The 20,176-nt window shown below is 37.4% G+C and overlaps 1 protein-coding gene across 2 annotated transcripts in view; it reads left to right on the top strand.

The window, feature by feature from the left end:
• The window catches only part of LOC133522583 (intermembrane lipid transfer protein VPS13A-like), an 89,344-nt gene extending 71,192 nt beyond the window's left edge, over positions 1 to 18,152 (top strand). The window contains exons 52-62 of one of the 2 annotated variants that reach the window (XM_061857929.1): positions 192 to 338; positions 1,440 to 1,567; positions 1,999 to 3,213; positions 4,349 to 4,541; positions 6,873 to 7,002; positions 7,598 to 7,711; positions 10,753 to 10,776; positions 12,668 to 12,798; positions 13,580 to 13,722; positions 14,379 to 14,505; positions 16,111 to 18,152. In XM_061857929.1, the coding sequence (XP_061713913.1) occupies positions 192 to 338; positions 1,440 to 1,567; positions 1,999 to 3,213; positions 4,349 to 4,541; positions 6,873 to 7,002; positions 7,598 to 7,711; positions 10,753 to 10,776; positions 12,668 to 12,798; positions 13,580 to 13,722; positions 14,379 to 14,505; positions 16,111 to 16,248 (2,490 nt within the window). In that variant the 3' untranslated portion in view covers positions 16,249 to 18,152. The remainder of the gene's footprint in view (positions 1 to 191; positions 339 to 1,439; positions 1,568 to 1,998; positions 3,214 to 4,348; positions 4,542 to 6,872; positions 7,003 to 7,597; positions 7,712 to 10,752; positions 10,777 to 12,667; positions 12,799 to 13,579; positions 13,723 to 14,378; positions 14,506 to 16,110) is intronic. The other variant, XM_061857930.1, reaches the window with a different exon arrangement.
• Positions 18,153 to 20,176: the final 2,024 nt, after the last annotated feature.

Genomic DNA, 20,176 nt, shown 5'->3' with positions numbered 1-20,176 from the left:
TACCTACATCTAACTGAATTAAAAAAGTTTTTAAGTCAATAATACATTTGAGACATATAGATTTGTTTTATTTAAATTATACTTCGAAATAGTGTAAACTTATGCTTAATAGCTCTTCGATGTAGAAATGTGCCTTTAACTTCATCGTAAGGTACTATTATAACGGCTGTATTAATATTTTTTGATTCCAGTCGGCGATCACAGTAGAGGTGACTGGTGGTACAGACCGGCCGTTCACCATCACATTCAAACCTTACACAGCTGGAGACGCGCCCGTACGAATTGACAACCTATGCGATGACCTGTTCCTCAAGTTACACCAGAAAGATTCTGGACAAGTATGTACATATAAATATTTTTTAATTTTTCATGGTCTGAAACAGGGTCATTGTTGTTCTAAAAAGTATTTATGCAGAAAGTGATGACGTTTCTGTACTAGAGCATTCTACTTTCCAAGTACGATTTTTTAATTTTTTACGATAAGCGATTGAAATCTGGTTTTAAATGGATTTCTTATACAATTTACATTCTGATATTTGACTCCCCATTCCATAAAAAACGACACTTTTACCTAAATGATTTTGAAAGCACTCTCAAGATATGCTATTAAAATTATACTTAAGTCATGTTTTTAAAATATACTGTGTATTTTATTTTCCTCATATTCGAAATGAAAAGTAGAGTAAACTCTGGTGAAAGGCATCATTTCAGCCTCGAACTATTGACGCTTTCATTGCGTTCGAGCACCAAACTACCTCGGCAGACATGAGTGCCTTTCATTCCTTGGTTAACAATCTACTATGTTAACGGCACCAATCATGGGACATTTAAGAGAAAATTTGCAGTATTTTTGATATTTCAACGACACCTCTAAGATTTCTACCGCTTTACATTTTAAAAGTTGAATCTCCAATTCGTCCTTTATGTTTTCTATGTATTTAATGAAAGTTACTGCAATAGGTTTAAATATTAATGACCAATTAAAACTTTTTGCTCCAGTCATGCTACATCCCGTATGGCGCCATTCATTTTCAAACTAACAAATATCAATGAAAAATTACACTTAAGAGCTTTGGCTCTTGACTATGGTAAAATGTTGCCAGCGATTAAAAACTGATGGTAAATACTTGTTTTACCGAATTTGTCTATACCATCCCATTACTGGTGCCTGTTCCATTATAGGGGTGTTTACTATATACACGCACCATCATTACTGGTCTATTATCGTCGGAGATGTAAATTGAGTGGACCGTCAACATTTGATTGTCTAGGTATTCAATAACAGCTAAAGTTTTTGATCATCTGGTCGTAAGCTATATTAACAAGAATCTACAAAATGACGCAATTTGGTGGTCACAGATATCCCTGGCTGTCTTCAGTCGGTGTAATAAGATAAACGTATCTAACCTTAACCATTATAATTATGCCGTTTGTTACAGGTGGCTTTGCTAAGCCCATACCAGTCCATGCTATATACGTGGGACGACCCCAGCAAAGAGCGGCAGTTGATGTGGAACATATACAATAATAAGGGAAAAGGATATATCGCTGACTTCAGCCAAGACGGGTAATATACACAACATACCTCCTTATTCCCGTCCGCGCAGATGTATTTAAAACTCACAACCCTATTTTCATTCCCTTAGAGTATAAATTTCATAAAACCCTTTTTGCCCTACAACGTAAAACGTTGAAAATTTCAAGATCCTAACTTTCAGTGGTTTAGGCTTTGCATTTTCTATCAGTATCTAACGTGAAAAAAATTAGTGTTTAAAGCCTGAAGATAGAGAAATTAATGTCATACCACAAATCTATAAGTACTCGTATATGATCAAATTAATTTACAATACAGTAGATTATGTCCCCTTTAAATCTCTAATTTAAAAATAACGCTTAGTCGGTTCGAAAATTTCACAAAAAAAACCATTCATGAGTTTTAAAAAGATAGGTTTCAAGTTTTATAATGTGTAAGATTGTAATCATTGTATTTATTACCAGTAACGGCGAACAGAAAGTAAGCTTCCATTCGGTCAAGCACTCCACCCTGGTCGCTACCAGCAGCGTCACCTCCAAGCTGTCGTCGACCCTCAAGCGACTCACCCCCAGGTCCCCAGAACCCGGCACCTCCAGCTCTGATGACTCCGAGAACGAACAACCCGACCCTCATAAGAAAAAGATGAGGAAAGACAAAGTTATCGTCTATTGGATATCCTACATGGAAGGTTTACAAAGAGTATTTGTATTAGCTCAAGATGAAAGAATAGCCTATCAGTATAAAATGAGAATTAATTCAGAAAAGAGTGATTATGAAGTGTACTTATCTTTAGCAGAAGTTAGTTTATCAGTTTGTGTTGATACAAAGCTTGGAGTAAAAGAGTTAGCTCATCTAAGTGTAACGGACTCGCTTCCGCGTTGGGAAGTAAATGTTAGCCACAAATGGAAGCAGTTATCACCCGACTTAACAGCCTGGATTGAAGATAAATATCAATCTGAACAAAAGAAATGCCAGTTGAAAGAATACATTCATATAGACTTGGAAAAAATGCAGATGACGAAACCTTTCTTCTCGGAGTTAAGGAGAACTTATAACCCTGGAGTTTGGTTGCAATTAAGGAAATCAGACACATTGACATACTGTCATTTAAAGTTACAGAGGTTACAGATAGATAATCAGCTAAGCGAAGCTGTATTCCCTAGTGTGTTATACCCAGCTCCTTTGCCAAACGCACGTTCGACCCGTGGACCGAAACCAAGTATGGAACTAGTAGGTTTAAAACAACACAGACCTTCTTTGAACCAAGACGTTTACAAGTATTTGAAAGTTTTAATTCAGGAGCATTATGTGAATTTAGACAGAGGTTTTGTCAACTACGTATTTGATATTTTGAACCATTGGAAACTTGAAGAGAAACCTGCTGTGAGACTTAGAGCGGATCTGGCGTTAGTACATATGCCTTTACCGATCATAGCTCTGAAATCTCAGACTAGCGCTCAGAGAAATGTCGTTTTTGAGTTTGTGCACTTGTCGCCAATTAAATTGGTGCTAAGTCTGTCTTCTAGGGGGTATTCGGGGGAGAACCCTAACAGTCCGACGAGAACTAGGTTTTGTAGTAAGAAGGAGAATCGGCCTAAACTGTTCAATAGTGATCTGTTGGAGTATTTGTTCAATTCCTGGGGATCGTCGTTGTGTGATATGAAGGATGTTGTTTTAAGGTAAGACTTACTTGTCTAAAATTTATTTGTCAATGTAAAACTGTCAATTCGTATTTCCAAATCCTAAGATTAACATTTTTCTTAAAGTAATAATAATTTATAAAGTCATTCGATTTGAAACGTGTATTTGAAGAAAAACAATCTCAAAGTGATTTAGAAAAACCCCAGATCAGTTTTTCTAAAGAACGCAGTTTTATCAGTTTTTCAATAATACTTTAATGATACAGTTAATTTTTTCATTTCTGTTGTAGCAGTTAGTTCTTGCCTTCTTAATGATGTTTGACTAAATCAGAAGTTTAGAAAGTAACAAGTTAGTAAAATTACCAAATACTTGTATTTTTGCGTTAATTTCTTTTTTTTTTCATTTATTAAGGGCGTTAAGATCTTGAAAAAACTAACTTGTTACTTACTAAATCAGAAGTTTAGAAAGTAACAAGTTAGTTTTTCAAGATCTTAACGCCCTTAATAAATGAAAAAAAAAAAAGAAAAAAAAAGATCTTAACGCAAAAATATAAGTATTTGGTAATTTTTCGCCTACGTTCCGTTATTTAAACTGTAAAATCTACACTCATTGCGTATTATTACATAAATGCCCCGCTAGTCCGTTTGTTTGCCATGCTTTACTTATAAAAGGTTCGTGCTAATTTCTATAGCAAATAGTCGAATGTGGCACATTCGAGGGCAATGTACTTACGTAAATGTGATAATATTGTAATTAACATTTAGGCAAACGCGGCTTGACTTTGAGACTTTGTTTTAAATAATTCTTTCTTTAAATCGAAACAACATATCAAAAATTATCTAATCTCCCAAATTTATAATTATATAATTTTCTAATAGACCGTTTTGTATGAAACTATCTAAGCCGTTCCCCTAAGCGAATTTGGCACCGACTTGAACAGAACAAAGTGAGGTGTGTCATTATAAACGTCATATTTTCATATAAATTTTACATTTGTGATGACATTGCCACACTTTGTCATTGCAAATGCCATGCAGAGTTTTAGTTATCTTGGTCTGACTTTATCTTAGCTCTACTGAAAAAAGGCCCGAGATAAAGCTTGTTTGAATAAAAACATAATAAATAATATGACAGAATAACACTTCATACTTGACATCCGTCGTTATTTTCCAGAATGGCCTACTTAGAGATCCGAAACGCCCCTATCACCACGACAGCTCTCATCGACACAGCGTCTCGTTTCTACTGGACGCAACTAGTACAACAATTCTACGTATTGGTCCTTGGGCTGAATATACTGGGCAACCCCTACAGTACCATTGGAGATTTTTGTCGAGCTATGAAGCATTATTATGAACCTTATTTGGTAAGTAACAGAGACTAGTTCGGATTATCTAGTGATCATAATAACAACACTCATCTACACAGTGTTTCGCTTCTCCTGGACGGAATTAGTACAGCAATTCTATTAATTACTCCTCGGTTTGAATTTACTGGCCAATTCGTATAGTAGGTACTATAGGCGTTTTCTGCCGCGGTATGAAGCAATATTATTTATTATTTCTTCAAGTGGCATATGTCTTTTTTGAGTTATTGGAGTTTTGACATTATTTCAATTAATCAAATTTGAAATTTATATGACATAATTGGTCGGGAGTCGACCGCCTACCACTCCAAGGGTTATGAACCTTACACGGTAAGTAACAGAGACCAATTTCGCATATCCACTTATCGTAATAACAGCTATCATCGACAAAGAGTTTCGCTTCTCCTGGACGGAATTAGTATAGCGATTCTACCTATTAGTCCTTGGTCTGAATATACCGGGCAACCCGTACAGTATTTGTAGGTTTTTGTCGCGCTATGAAGCATTTTTATGAACCTTATCTATTAAGTAATACAGATTAGTTTGGCTTATCAATTTATCATAATAAGCTCCATCGACACAGTGTTTTGTTTCTACTGGATATATTAAGTACTGCAATTCTGTTTGGTTCTTGGCCTAGCTGTATATTCTAGGCAACCCTATAGGCGATTTCTGCCGCGCTATGAAGTATTATTATGGACCTTACCTGGTAAGTAACAAAGACTTAACAGTTTTGAATGATTCACAGTTAGTTTCACTAGACTTAAATTGACCGGGGTATAAACCGGTCAAGAACAATGACGTTCGCAAGTCAACTGTTGCTCAGCATCTCCTTGAGTCGGGTACAACTCACTGGATCGGGTTGCATAGTCCGAAGGTTATTTCGCCAGAACGCCACTGTATTGTATGTATACCAAGATTGGTAAGAGAAGCCATTGAAATTCATGAATACAGAAATTTCAATCGTGAAGATGGGTTTAAATTGTCAAATGTGTGGAATCCTGTGATTTTTTTGTGTAAAAAAACTTTGATATCCGAATCAAACACGCGTAGTGACACTGTGAGTGTGGTATGCTTAGATAGACTAACAAGTGTGGACGCGACCAGTGGGAACGTTGAAAGCGAACGCAGCCGACGCGCACGAATGAGGGTAGATCGAGCGCTATCTCCAGTTACCAGTGAACAAGATGCATGTAACTGCGTCGAAATATCGGGAACTCAAAAACAATATAAAAGGTCAAAGACTTGTATTGTAAAGCCTCTATCTCTTACTAATACAGCGCTTTCTTTGCACGATTCATTTGAAATTTAATACAATGAAACGTTTATAGTCTTTCAAGCATTGAGGTAGTACTAGAGTCGGCATCTCTAACAAAATGATTCCACACCTCATTGAAGTGCCGGCACTTCATTGCGTTAGTACGTCTCCGACTACTGGCGAGATGCCACACATGTAACGAAAATTTAAATAAAAACTTTTTACAAAAAAAAGTAAACCGACTTCAAAAAGAATAAAATAAAATATTATCCTTTTTTTAAGTATATGTGTTACCAACTGATATGTTTGAAGTCGGTGCCTTCTTCTATAGAAATTGAAGTAGGTTATAAAAATTGAAAATGCCTTTATGCGTTATGAAAAATGTATTCTAATAATATCTAGAAACATAATATAAAAGCAAAATAATTACAATCCACTTCGAAAAACGTTTTGTTTTAAGCTTATTTAGATTATTTTGAAACGTCACTTTAAACACTCGCGGTGGTACGCCATTTTCTTTGGCGCATAGATTACATTTCGCAGATGTAACACGGAGGTACTAATGATAATCTACCTTATTGTTCGTAGAATATATACACAAAAATGATATATTGAATTGTTATCTTGTAATTTTTTGAAGTGTTTTTATTATATTTAAAGAACATATTATGTTATTAGCGCGATTTCATCAAAATTGCTACGAGTACGAGAGTCAAACACAAAAGGTTTAAAGATTATTTTGATAAATTTTAATATCGGCAGTGTCACAAAAGAAACAAAAATCATTACACTTTAATGGCAATAAATAAATTTTACCTAGATTCTTTACAGTACGTATTTAGGCAGAAAATGAACACTCACTCACTTGTCATAACAGTTTCGCCTCTGAATAGCTATTATTCTTAAGATTAGTGACAGACGTCAAACGCCGAAAATGGCGGACACAAGTTGTTCTCGATAGCGTGTCTAGTACGTAGTATATTTATGTCAATGCTTTCAAGACGGTGTAGGGTTATCACAGACAATTCTAAGGAAGAATCGTTTTTAATACTCCATTTTTATCATGTAAACAGGGCACGATCTGCGGCAGGCAGGAGGACCCCTCGGCTCGCCTGGAGCTGGGCGCGGCGCGGCTGCTGGGGCAGGCGGCCGGCGCCGCGCCGCCCGCGCTCTTCGACGCTGCGCCGGCGCGTCGTCGCGCAGGTAACTAAAACCCTGGGAGCTTACCTACGATGGCAATCGTTTATAGAAAACTCCAATCGAAACTGTATAAAGTATGGAAATAGTCATGTCACTTCGTAGCAGTTGTTATCCCACTATATTTTTTCTTAATTTTGGGCGTTTGTCAATGTACAACTGTCTACGAATGTCATCCTGGCTAGATCCCCACGCCACTAACGCTTTGGACCAACGCCAACGACACGAAATACCAGCTTCGAGGGTGCACGCTCGACGATGACGTCGACCGCCATACGTTGGTTAAACTTTTGAACCCACGACCGACCGACGAACTAGAACCAACTCCTCATGCACAACTACAATCATCGATCAAACTGCGATTGACGTATCATGCATGCAATTTGTTACATCCGAAGACTTCTTGAATTTTCAAAATACCTAATACTGTAGGTTCTGAAGCCGCATATAAGACCATTCTGCCGAGTTTATGTCCAGGCGTGTTGCATTGTTTCAATATAGTATACGTAATTGATGTATTAGCTTTCACGACTACGGAAGCGGAATATGTGGCACATATTTCTATTGTATTGTGTTAATACATTAATTATCTTACTCTCAGTTGAAGACGGTGCGCTAAGCAACGACCTGCCAGAGAAGGTTCTAGAAGCAAGCCGCAGCCACCCCGCCAGCGTAGCCCTAGCACTTTCTGGACTAGTTGCTAGACCGAGTGTCGGTAAGTTTTGTCTGTGAAACACTGACGAGATTCAAGGGACTATAAGCAGTGGCGTCACAAAGTGGCGACAAAAAATCCGTGGCAAATTCATCGAATGGGGCAATGGGGGTGCTTGCGGTCTCTTGGGCAAATTAGAGTTCCTTTCGGGCAATGGGCCGGGGCATACTTACACCGTTGAGCGCTATCAAACGTACATCTCAGAAGTCGGTTAAGTTAAGACAAGGTACCTATTTGATAAAGTGTATATATTTAGACTTCAGAAGATAATCTAACCTTAGTTAATATACATAATTGATATATCTGTAAATAACATTGAAGTAAGTTACATACTTGCTTTGAGGATTACATCAAGTTTTAAGTAATTTTGTTACTTTAGGTATGCAAATGCAAAGAAGAGCGAGTCCCGGATAGTTTTAAAGTGTCTCGCATACAGGCTCTTTATAAAAACAAAGGTGACCGTTCTGATTGCAGCTCTTACCGCGGTATTTCGCTTTTGACAGCATCTGGGAAGGTCTTTGCCAGAACACTGCTAAATCGCCTAACGAATGTGTCAGAAAAAATCCTGCCTGAAACCCAATTTGGCTTTCGACCTGACAGAGGCACCTGCGAAGCTATCTTCAGCGTGCGTCAGCTGCAAGAAAAAAGCAGGGAACAAGGCCGTCAGTTGTACCTCTGTTTTGTTGACCTGGAGAAAGCGTTTGACAGTGTGCCTCGCGAAGCCCTTTGGTTGGTACTCAAGAAGCTGGGATGCACGGAGAAGTTTGTAAGACTTCTGAGACTCCTGCATGACGACATGCAGTGCTGCGTCGCCGTAGACGGTGAGCAGTCAGATTTCTTCCCCGTTACCTGTGGGGTGAAACAAGGGTGTGTTCTAGCCCCTACACTGTTCGCTTTATACTTTGCAGTTGTAGTCAAGGAAGTCTTACAAACAGTATCCGAAGGTGTCCGCATACGCTTCCGTACCGATGGCAGTGTTTTTAACTTGGCCAGATTTAGGGCGCGAACGAAAGTTTCACATACATTGATCACAGAGATCATGTATGCTGACGATCTGTGCTTTCTGGCAGAATCCCCAGATAGCCTGCAACAGCTGATGTCTGTTTTTCACCAAGCCTGCTGCAAGTACGGCCTCAAAATTAGTGTCAAAAAGACGGAGGTGATGTCTTTGGACTCACATGGTCACGAGACACTAGCCGTACAGCTTGGTGAGGACGTGCTGAAGCAGGTCAACAAATTCCGGTATCTGGGGAGCACTATAACATCGAACTGTGACCTTGACGCTGAGATCAGCAGCAGGATCGGTGCGGCAGCTGCAGCGTTTGGGAAACTAGTTTCGAAGGTCTTCTGCTCGCACGATTTAAAACTGGCCACCAAAATTTCAGTCAGTGTACATGGCGATCGTGCTGCCAAACCTTTTATACTCTTCCGAGACGTGGTGCGTGTACCGTCATCACATTCGTACCTTAGACAGGTTCCACCTTATATGCTTGCGTAAGATCATGAACATCAGATGGTCTGATCTAGTACGGAATACCGAAGTTCTGCGACGAGCCAAGGTCGGTGGAATAGAGGCTTACATAATGCGTCGACAGCTTCGGTGGTGCGGTCACGTATCACGTATGCCGGAGGAGAGAGTGGCGAAGCGCATCTTTTATTCTGAACTAGAGGAGGGTAAGCGGAAAGTTGGCGGACAACTCCTCCGATACAAAGATGTTCAGAAACGGCACATGAAAAGATGCAACATTGACGCCTCTCGGTGGGAAGGTTTGGCAGCACATCGTCCTGAGTGGCGCAGGCTGGTGCAGGGCAATGTGCGCGATTTCGAGGAGCAACATAAAGCTGACCTCGACGCTAAACGCGACGAGCTGAAAACGCGCCAGCCTGCGTCCATTAACTACCACTACCTAGCTGGTGTCCTCACGTGCCCTCAATGTGCGCGGGGGTTCACCTCAAAGATCGGCTATGTCAGCCATCTTCGGGCGCATGAGCGCCGAGCTAACTAGGAGTCGACGTGGTCGCCATGGTCGAAATCGGCCGGAAAAGATCATCATCATCATTCTTGCCCGATACAAGATCTTTAGAAATCTGATGATCTACCAATACATCTTGAATAATATCTAAAATAAAACATTTTTGTCGCATGATTTTATATTTTATTTTGAATTTTGGCATGTGTTTTAAAAATGGGCCTGAATTCGTAGATTAGTGTTTCATCAAAACATAACGTTTGTTGGACTTACATCACTATCATCATGATATTAATTCTAAGCTATCATTCTATGTAAGTATATAATGGTATTCTTTCGTTTTGAAACTTTACAAGAAAAAATCTAAAAACGATAGGATACCAAATGAATGAGATAAAAGCAGACTCTTATTTATGATAGTTCAATATGATCTGTCATGCACTTGGCTTTTATTTGCTAAGGAATCCTGAGCGTGTAAATTTATTTTTCACCACACCAACTGGTAAACTCCCTTTTGATTGTTCAAAAACTAATGAGAAAGTTACATTTTATCCACATGTAGGGCAAAGTAATCAGATGCAAATTTTGAGTTGTTCCCTTATGTTATCTGGTAGAAACATTCATTTTGGATTGATTTCCTTTGATTTTGTTTGATGTTCAACAGTTAGTATTTTCCTTGTGTTGGTGTGGTGAAAAATTTTGTGTTTCACTCGGTGGCAAAATTTGTTTAATCCTCGTTCCTTGAAACTCTCGCGTCGTCCAAGATTCCATTTAACGAACCACTCGCTACGCTCATGGTTCAATTTCGGAATCTTTCGCTTGCTCGGGTATCAATATTAACACGAGAGGTTAATCAAGAACTTTGCCCCTTGTAAAAAAATAACTATTTACCTTTTTACCTAAAATTTTAAAACATAAGTGGCGGACATATGACATTACTTTTTAGCACTTGGTTTGAAAGTTATTATTTCTGTTCACTGTACACGTTTAGTAATCATCTCAACTGTACATTTCCATTCGTTGTGTGATCTAATTTGTTTCGTTTTCTGTACATCTATTACTGCACGTGGATAGATGGCGAATATCTTGTTTTGCGACGTAAGTATTGCATGCACTGTCTTTTTAGGACACTTACTGAATGTAACACCCACACTTTAATTAACAATGTTTGAAATGAATGCCTAAATATGAATTCATTAAAAAGCGACCTGAACGAGTATATACCTACAATTATAAGCATCCTAATTCAAGGTCATACCTAAGAGTGTTTCTACATCTGGCGAATGCGTGGCTCGCATTTTACAAATGATTTGCGAATAGGTAATTAGGCATACCTTTTCGCTAGATCTGGACGCACCTTAGTGTGGGCTACACTGGTCACAGGTCACAGGTGTGTCGTTTTACATGTTGTTTTTGACATGCCACATTAAATGCGTTGCGACGACGCGACCTGTACCCGTACCACCAGTTCCTGACAGTGTCATTATACGTATACATTATAGTATAACATATACGCTAACGTCTAGACAATTTACTTTCCATACATCTCGCTCGCACTAATATGTCAATACGAGCGAGATGCATAGAAAGTAAGTTACGTAGACGTTAGCGTATATGTCAGTTTTGACGCTGTCAGTAGTCGTGGTAAGGGTACTGGCCTGACAAGAAACGTGGTCGTTGACAACACGCTTAGGAGCACGTATTCTATGAATTACTTTGGTTTTCGTCATAGGGATGGTGGGTGTTCCCATAATTGCATGAGAAAGGCATGATAGTTCTCACTTTGGAATTGATGTTATTTGCACGAACTTACTTAAATATGAATGAAATGTCTAATGTATATAAAAGTAATAATGTATTATGTTACCGTAATAAATCCGGTTTTACGTGAATTCCTTTTGTGAATTTCTTATTATTAAGTTTGACATATCTATATTAATTCAATGTTTTATTTAAGAACAATAATAACTGCATCGATAAATTGCTCTTATATTTAGATTAAGATGATATTTGTAAAATTTGACGATTTAAAAGTGCTTGTTGCTAGGCCTATTTGGATAAAGAATATATTGTTTTTGACTTTAGTGAAAATGCGTTTTCCTTTGTTAAAACTAGTTGTTCGTATCGCGGGTCATCCATAAATTAATTAATTTATGGGTAAGGGGTCATCCATTAATTACATCACACGTTTAGAGGGAGGGAGGGGGTCAAGGAAATGTGACATGTTGTGACAAGGGGGAGGGGGAGTCACAAACTTTGTGACGTCACTTTAAAATCATCAATAATCGAATTTTTTATCCGTTGTAAGGTTAAATAACGAGTATTTGGAACGATAATCTTTATATTCGTTTAATTTTCCTTCCTAATCGGTTTTGTGTTATTAAAATACGAATATTTCATTTAGCAAAAATATTTTGATAAAATATTAATAATACCTAATTCGAAAAATGTGACGTCACACCAGGGGGGAGGGGTTTGCCAAATGTGACAAGGAGGGGGGAGGGGTCAAAAAACCTAGAAATTCGTGTGATGTAATTAATGGACGACCCCTAACTAGTTTTCACCGACTAGTTTTCGGGCGGCAAAGTCTTATTTTCAAAATGGCGGCCGCCGCATGCGCTATTTTCAGAGATCGTCCATTTCGAGAAGTAGTGGAAGCGCGTTTTCACTGAGACGATGCGAAAAACTACTTTTAACTAGTAAAAACGGATTTTTACGGTAACATTTATACCATAAATACCAGTTAGAGTCAGACCAAGATAAGTTAGCAGCGATTTTGACAGCCCTGACAGTGCAAGTGTTATTTTTAACGTCAAACTTCTATGAAATTATGACGTTTACATAACACTTGCACAGGCTGGGCTATCAAAATCGCTGCCAACTTATCTTGGTCCGACTCTAAAGAATATTTTTAATCAATATTTATAACATGTGAACTTTTATAAATATCAAAGATTAGAAAAAAATATTTTAACCTCGTTTCTTATAGACATATGTCGGGAAGCGATGCGCGCTGCCGCCGGCAGTGGCGGGGCGAGCGCGCTCCGCGCAGTGGCGGAGCGCGCTGGACATAGGCTCGTGGCGCGCGCGAGGTTGCCGCGCCACTGCTCTAATACTGAGGTATACGAACTTATAATAAACTAACTTGTGCTTGTGACTGCGTGCATATATAAGCAACATAGTAATCATTAATCAACTAATTACCCTCATCCAAACAATTGAGTGAATTTTGCAATCGCTGTTATGTTTTTTTTTAAGTAGTGGGCGTAGATCAGTAAGTGTAGAAACAAACACTCGAGTGAGCCCAGTACAGTTCCGTTTTTCCTATACTCTGTATCTTTAGGTATTTAAATAAAAGTAAACAAAATCTACCCTCAAATGGCTCCTTAAGCCAGTTGAGGGTAGATGAAAACATTACATGATCAAATAATATCTAAAAATGATAAATTACCTAAAGGTTGTCTGGTAGAGATCGCTCTTTAGCGATAAGACCGCCTGTTGTCACCTCTGTCTTCATGTACTATGTCTGTCTCTCTGTAAATATTATTTTGAGGTTGTGCAATAAAGAGGATTTGTATGAGTAATGTAGGTAAAAGTCAGGTCGTTCAGTCACAGATCCAGGCGGTTTTTGGTTGGTTAACCAATAAATGTTACAACTACCCGAAAATTTACAAATTGTTTGTTTAAATACCTAAAGATACAGAGTATAAAAGCACGTATAGCAGTTGCCACACGCGTCTGCTCATGAGGGATAGTACATACGCAATGGTTTTATCATTGCTGACATCATACCAAAAACAACATTCTTAATTTATCTGGGATCATTGTTGCCAACCAAGCTGAACGAGACTGTTTCACATACACAAAAGTATTACTTACATAATTAAATGATGTTTAACAGGGTATCCGGCCATACTCCCACCACGAAGCGCTCGGCCTCCAGCTGCTGACGCTGCTGGGACGGGGCCACTACGCGGACACGGACGCGTACCTTGCCCACGCGCATCTAGCTCCAACCAATTGTAGTCTACTGATTTCCACGCAGTGAGTCACATTACATTACACATTACAGTAATTTTGTCATCAAATAGGTTAATTTCGCAACTAGATGAATACTAGATGATGAACTTCGGCTATTAAAAAAAAGCGTTCGGTCAATTGAAACTTTGAGAAATGAAACATTGGACAAAAATTCGAGGTTGCAATAGGTGTAAATTTTATACAAGTTATAAGTTGCACCTCCTCCTTTTTCACCTGCGTACCGCGAGTCTTGTACCCCTTATATTATAACTAGATCTACAGGGAGTATATTAACTTGGACCGTTATTCAACCCCAATGGCAGAACTTGCAATTGCAACGAACCTTTTGGTGTCTAAAATGCATTTTAATATTTGGATGGCAATATCTGCTCTTAAAGTATTAAAGCTCTTTAATAATTTGAATTAATCATCATAATGAATATTGATTACCATTTTTTTGTGCGTTTCACACGCCATATTCTCGGAGTTCAATATTCGTATGTAATATGTTAACTTATTCGTAACAATCATAAATAAACTAGTGAAAAAGGGTACAAGTCTCTGGCAGTTTAGGTGTATAAGGGCATAAGTGTTACGTGGAACTTACACCCCTTTACACCTGCGCTGCCAGAGACTTGTACCCTTTTTCACTAGGGCCACAGCATTATTTTGTATTTCAGACATATCTTCATGGTCCGAGCCGGCGGTGCAAGTAACTCATGGCATATCGAATGGGTCCTTAAGCTAGATGACATCATAGGAGCGCCCACTGTCAGCGGGGATAAGCTCATACTTAATGTGAAACAGGTAAAATAAGGAATTAAAGATTGATATTAATAAAAGTCATGAAAGTATTAAGATTTAAAAAGTTTCGGTTATCTGTCTAAAGTCTGTATTTTTCCCCCATATTTTTATTCATAATGTTGTGCTGCCCAATTGACTACCCTATTGAACCGTTGTTTTAGTACAAAAGCAGAAACAGATATAAAAACAGTCAGAAAATCATTATTGAAAAGATAACTCTTTTTTTTATTTGACGATATCTTCTTTATTTATTAATTTGATGACCGGTCTGGCCTAGTTGGTAGTGATCCTGCCTATGAAGCCGATGGTCCTGGGTTCGAATTTCGGTAAGGGCATTTATTTGTGTGATGAGCACAGATATTTGTTCCCGAGTCATGGATGTTTTCTATGTATTTAAATATTTATATATCATATATATCGTTGTCTGAGTACCAACAACACAAGCCTTTTTGACTTACCGTGGGACTTAGTCAATTTATGTAACAATGTCCCTATAATATTTATTTATTATTGAAATCAAAGATACTTTTTTCTGGCTGTTCTTCTAAAATATTTAGTAGAAATATTGGTTGCTTAAGTTTTGATGACAAAGCACTTTCTTTTTGTCGCTGCTTTGGGGTCATCCATTAATTACATCACACGAATTTCTAGGCTTTTTGACCTCCTCCCCCCCCCTCCTTGTCACCATTGTCACATTTGACAAACCCCTCCTTCCTGTGTGACGTCACATTATTGGCAATTTTGTTTTCAAAGAAATCAACAAAACGAATTAGGAATCATTCATATTTTCTCAAAATATTTTTGATAAAAGAAATATTAGTAATTTTATAAACCAAAACTGATTAGGAAAGAAAAATAAAATAATAAAAACGATTATCGTTCCAAAAAGTTGTTATTTAACTGTACAGCGAATTTAAAAAATACATATATTTTCGGTTACTGATGAAGTTAAAGTGACGTCACAAAGTTTGTGATTCCCCCCTCCCCCTTGTCACAACGTCACATTTTCTTGACCCCCTCCCTCCCCCTAAACGTGTGATGTAATTAATGGATGACCCCTTTTGTGATTAATGATCATTTACTCAAGTATTGCTTGTGGTTTGATAACAAACGCGAAATAGTAAATAAATGTACATATGTAATAATTACTGCAAAGTTCTAACTGTGTATGAAAAAGTTGATTTAGCCATTGTAACTCAATACTATAATCATATAACAGAATTAAGGAAAAAACACGACCTGCGCGATTACGTAACTTAGCCAACCTCCCGACATTGGAAGTTGCAAAAACAAACAATGTATACGGGCAAATTCCACAGGAATTATTAAAACTTATAGAAGGACGAACGAGTAGACAAGCTAGAAATATTATTAAAAAATACTTTATTAAAATAAGAGGGCAGTCTACCGAAATCATTTAATTAGATGACCTATGTACCTAAACCAATAATAATTAAAATGAATAAATATTTCATATAAGACTCCTTAACTCAAAAAAATCTTTTGAATTTAAGATTAGTAGTTAAGTTTAAGATTATGTAATGTGATTTTTATTGAAATAAACAGCTGAAATTTAATTTTTTTTTTATTGTAAACGTTTATCGCCAGGACGAGATGGTAAGCTACTTCTCGACGGACGAGAAGGTGATAGAGGTCCCGGACCGCGCGGTGCTGGAGTGGCTGCGAGCGAAGGTGGAGTGCGCGCTGGTGCTGGCTCTGGAAGATAAGCGGTGTCCCACCGATTAGGCAGCTTATTGGTAACCTCTTTTCGTTACAGTGATTTCTTTTATCGTTGGGTTTATGTTTAGTTATTGATTGTAAAAAAAAGAAGTGTAAGAAAATCGTGCCCTGGGTTCCACTGCTGAAGATAGTACTGTACATAGTTAAGTGACCCCCCGCCCGTTGCAAACAAATTTCTATGCGGGTCCCTTAACTCTGCAGCTTACTGGTACTCAAAAATATCTGAACATGCACTTTATCTATCGTCTTGATAATACAGGCTTTGCTCAGATATTTGTGAACACCTGGCGACTGTATGGCGCCGTATCTTTGTGGTACTTGAATTGCCAACAACTTCTTTTGCCGATTGCCGACAACCAGAGGGACCGCATTAGACCGAAACTATACAGCGCCGTCTACCAGCTGTCAAATTGGATACATGAAATTTTCTAACACTTTACAACTCATTCTACAATCTCTTTGGTTGAACTTAGCCGCCAGTTTAATTTAAACGATGATACATTGATTAAGTTGTGTAAATCTAGGACAATTTGTTGCTTCAAATTTGACAGGTAAACGAGATGGCGCTGTACACCTCCATACATTTTGCGGTAAGTAACTCTGATTGTCAATAGTTGACGTTTGACAATGAGTGACCGCAAAACATATGGAGCAGTACAGCGCCATCTGTTTTGGATGACAAAATAAGGAGCACGTTTTTTTTTGTTAGACTTCAGCTCTCTATTAAAATCAATTCAAATCGTAGTACTCAATACAAAAACTTTGTGACTGAAATAAAAAAGTTTCAAGGAAACTGTTACCTATAATAACTATGTCAATAACTGACTGATATTCTAATTTGAGATCACGATTTACTAAAATAGCTTACTTTGATTATTTCTTTTCTACTATAACATAGCCAAGCGTCGCCAATAAAAATGTTACTCGTACTGTTAATACCGTGCGCCAACATTATTCAGAACGAATTAAAAAAAAGATTTACCTTCTTTTGACTCAATGAACCTATAAAAATCTACGCCTTTTCCTGGTTTAGTAAATTGTCATCTCAGAGAATGAAAACTTTACAATATTCCAATTTAGTTTAAGTCATATCGTGCAAATTATATCTAAACTATTTAAAATAAGGACATTTTAGGTAATCTTTGGTCTAAATTTGTAGACGTCTTCATACTGGACACAATTTATTTAAAATTTAAAATCTATTTATAATCAAGGTTACCAATGAATTTTCGAAAACGGCGAATTTTTAACACCTATTTAGTTAAGAACGAAGTTGGATGGACGTAAATATAAAACTTGGCATTGGACATAAATGGGAAAAGTAATGAAATCTTGAATAAAATATTCTGATCAGGCGTTTATAACGGATCTCATATATTAAAATCATAAGACGGAGAATATCTATAAGTAAATAAAGTACGCCAAGTTGGTTGTTGTAGGTAGATACGGGAAAGTAAATCGATTTGTCGCATCGAAATGTTTTAATACCTTGAAATATATCGAATGAAATATATTTATTTTGCTATAAGATAAAATTGGTACATGTGGGGTCATACACCAATTTAGAATATATTTTTATTTCCGATGATTAATAATGAAACAGGTCAAAACACTTACACGTCGAAATATATTCGAATATTTATTTACATTTAGTTTGTAACTGACCGACGGTTTTAAATTTGATTGTATACCTTAATACAAACTGTATAAAGTCCATATTTGAACCGCGATGCCTAATATTACGCTTGTCATATTGGCTCTCAACTCAATGTAAGTCAATACGGGTAAGTGTGGCATACAGGTAAGTTCATACATTTGGCACTAAGCGAAAGTAGCCAATGCAGTAAAAAGTAGCAAATGTATACACTCACAGTAAACACTAATAATGTGTAAACTGGCCCCAAAATTAAGACCAGCCGCACTTATCCCTATGCCACACTTATTTGTATTGACCTCATTAAATTTTCGGGCAGTAAGTAAATTCTTATATGTATAATGTACGAACCACACGTGAGACGTCCTACAGCACAGCAGCAGAAGTAGCTAAACAGGCGATATCTTCAAAATAATCTAAACATAATTATATGAAAAAATAAAAGGGCGCACGGGTTATTTTGGCGCCCTCGCACGATCAGCAGCTTATGATTTTTTTTTTATTCACAAGGACGGTTTTTACCAATTACTCGATGTTGCTGACTGTACCACAGTCATTAGAAAAAGAGGGGTTTTTCTTAAATTGGTAAGCTAAAAAGAACAAAATTGACGCACTAACTTGATCATCGCATTTATGAGCCTAAGTTAATGTTAGTGTTTAATTGTTTGTCTTGATTTCTAGTCAATAAAGCTTTATGTTACTTTGTTGTAGATAAGTATTTAACATTTATGTATACATTGTTTAGTTGTATTGTATGATTTGTGTGTATTTGAATAGATATATCAATATTCAAGCTACCTAAGCAAACAAAACCGTAATATAAAATAAAGTGAATTCGGGTACTTACGTCTTTTACATGTCGGGTGATTACGAAAATCACGCATAATCGAATTTCAACTGTCCTGAGACATACTAATCACGCACGCGCTGCGCTGCGACGCGGCGCGCAGCAGTACGCGAAGCGCGACCGCTGTGAACGCTGCTCGCACTGTTAGTCTACTAATGTCTCCGAAACATGTTGCGCGAGAGACAAAAACACGTGAGTGTAAACCGTAAAATTAGTTTTAAATCACCCATGATTATAACTATTATAAGTCCGGGTTTATTTGTGGCAAAATATAATAATAAAACCGGCCAAGAGCAGGTCGGGCCACGCTCAGTGTAGGGTTCCGTAGTTACTCTTCCGTCACAATAAGCTAAACTGGAGCTTAAAGTATACTAAATTGTTAACCAAGGGATGAAACGGTACCTTTCACCTGAGTTAAACAAATAGGCAAATTTGCATAATAATCCTAATTAAAGTCTTTTTACTATGAAGGGAAAACTTTTTGCGATAACTCAAAATCTGCTAAACTGATCATGTCCGCTATAGTTTTCATTTAATGTATTTGTTTAGCTCTACTTCCACGATTTTTTTCATATTTTTTGGACCTATGGTTCAAAAGCTAGAGGGGGGGGGGGGACACATTTTTTTTTCTTTCGGAGCGATTATCTCCGAATATATTCACTTTATCAAAAAATGTTTGTTGAAGACCCCTATTCGTTTTGAAAGAACTTTCCAACGATACCCCACACTGTAGGGTTGAAGCACAAAAAAAAAAATCACCCCCAATTTACGTGTAGGGGTAACCTAAAAAAATTAAATTTTTAGATTTTATTGTACGACTTTGTCGGCTTTATTGATTTATATATCCATGCCAAATTTCAGCTTTCTAGCACTAACGACCACAAAGTAAAGCCTCGGACAGACAGACAGACGGACATGGCGAAACTATAAGGGTTCCTAGTTGACTACGGAACCCTAAAAAGTGCATTAAATGAAAATTACTGGTAAAATATATATTTATAAATGACTGCCATATACTTTCGAGATATTTGATGACCTTTTTTTTGAACTGCTAATTAAGATACTTTAAAACGCGAACATTGATATATTTATCGTGGTTAATTCTAAAATAATCATATCTATAGTTAACGATGAAATGTAAACGCAAATTATAATAACTGTGCAATTGCTTTCATTGCCTCCTAAGGGTCAGGGACTTTAGCCTTTATTGCTAACAACGTAGAGCCCAGATTGGCCCGATCTTTAGGTTAATAAAATGATATTCAATGTTAAAAGTATTTTCGTAAATTTATATTCATGTATTATTTGATGTGATAGAGCAGTATGCTTCGAAAATGAAATGTCTGCATGAAAGTTGTCTAAACTCCTAATATAATACGCCTAAAGTATTGCAAAATTTTGCGGATAGATGGCGCTTTGATGGTTTGGGAAAC

This window comes from Cydia pomonella, chromosome 11 (genome assembly GCF_033807575.1).
Source record: "Cydia pomonella isolate Wapato2018A chromosome 11, ilCydPomo1, whole genome shotgun sequence".
Taxonomy (NCBI): Eukaryota; Metazoa; Arthropoda; class Insecta; order Lepidoptera; family Tortricidae; genus Cydia; species Cydia pomonella.
Note: the sequence above shows the minus strand (reverse complement) of the source record. Positions and strands in the feature narration are given on the sequence as shown.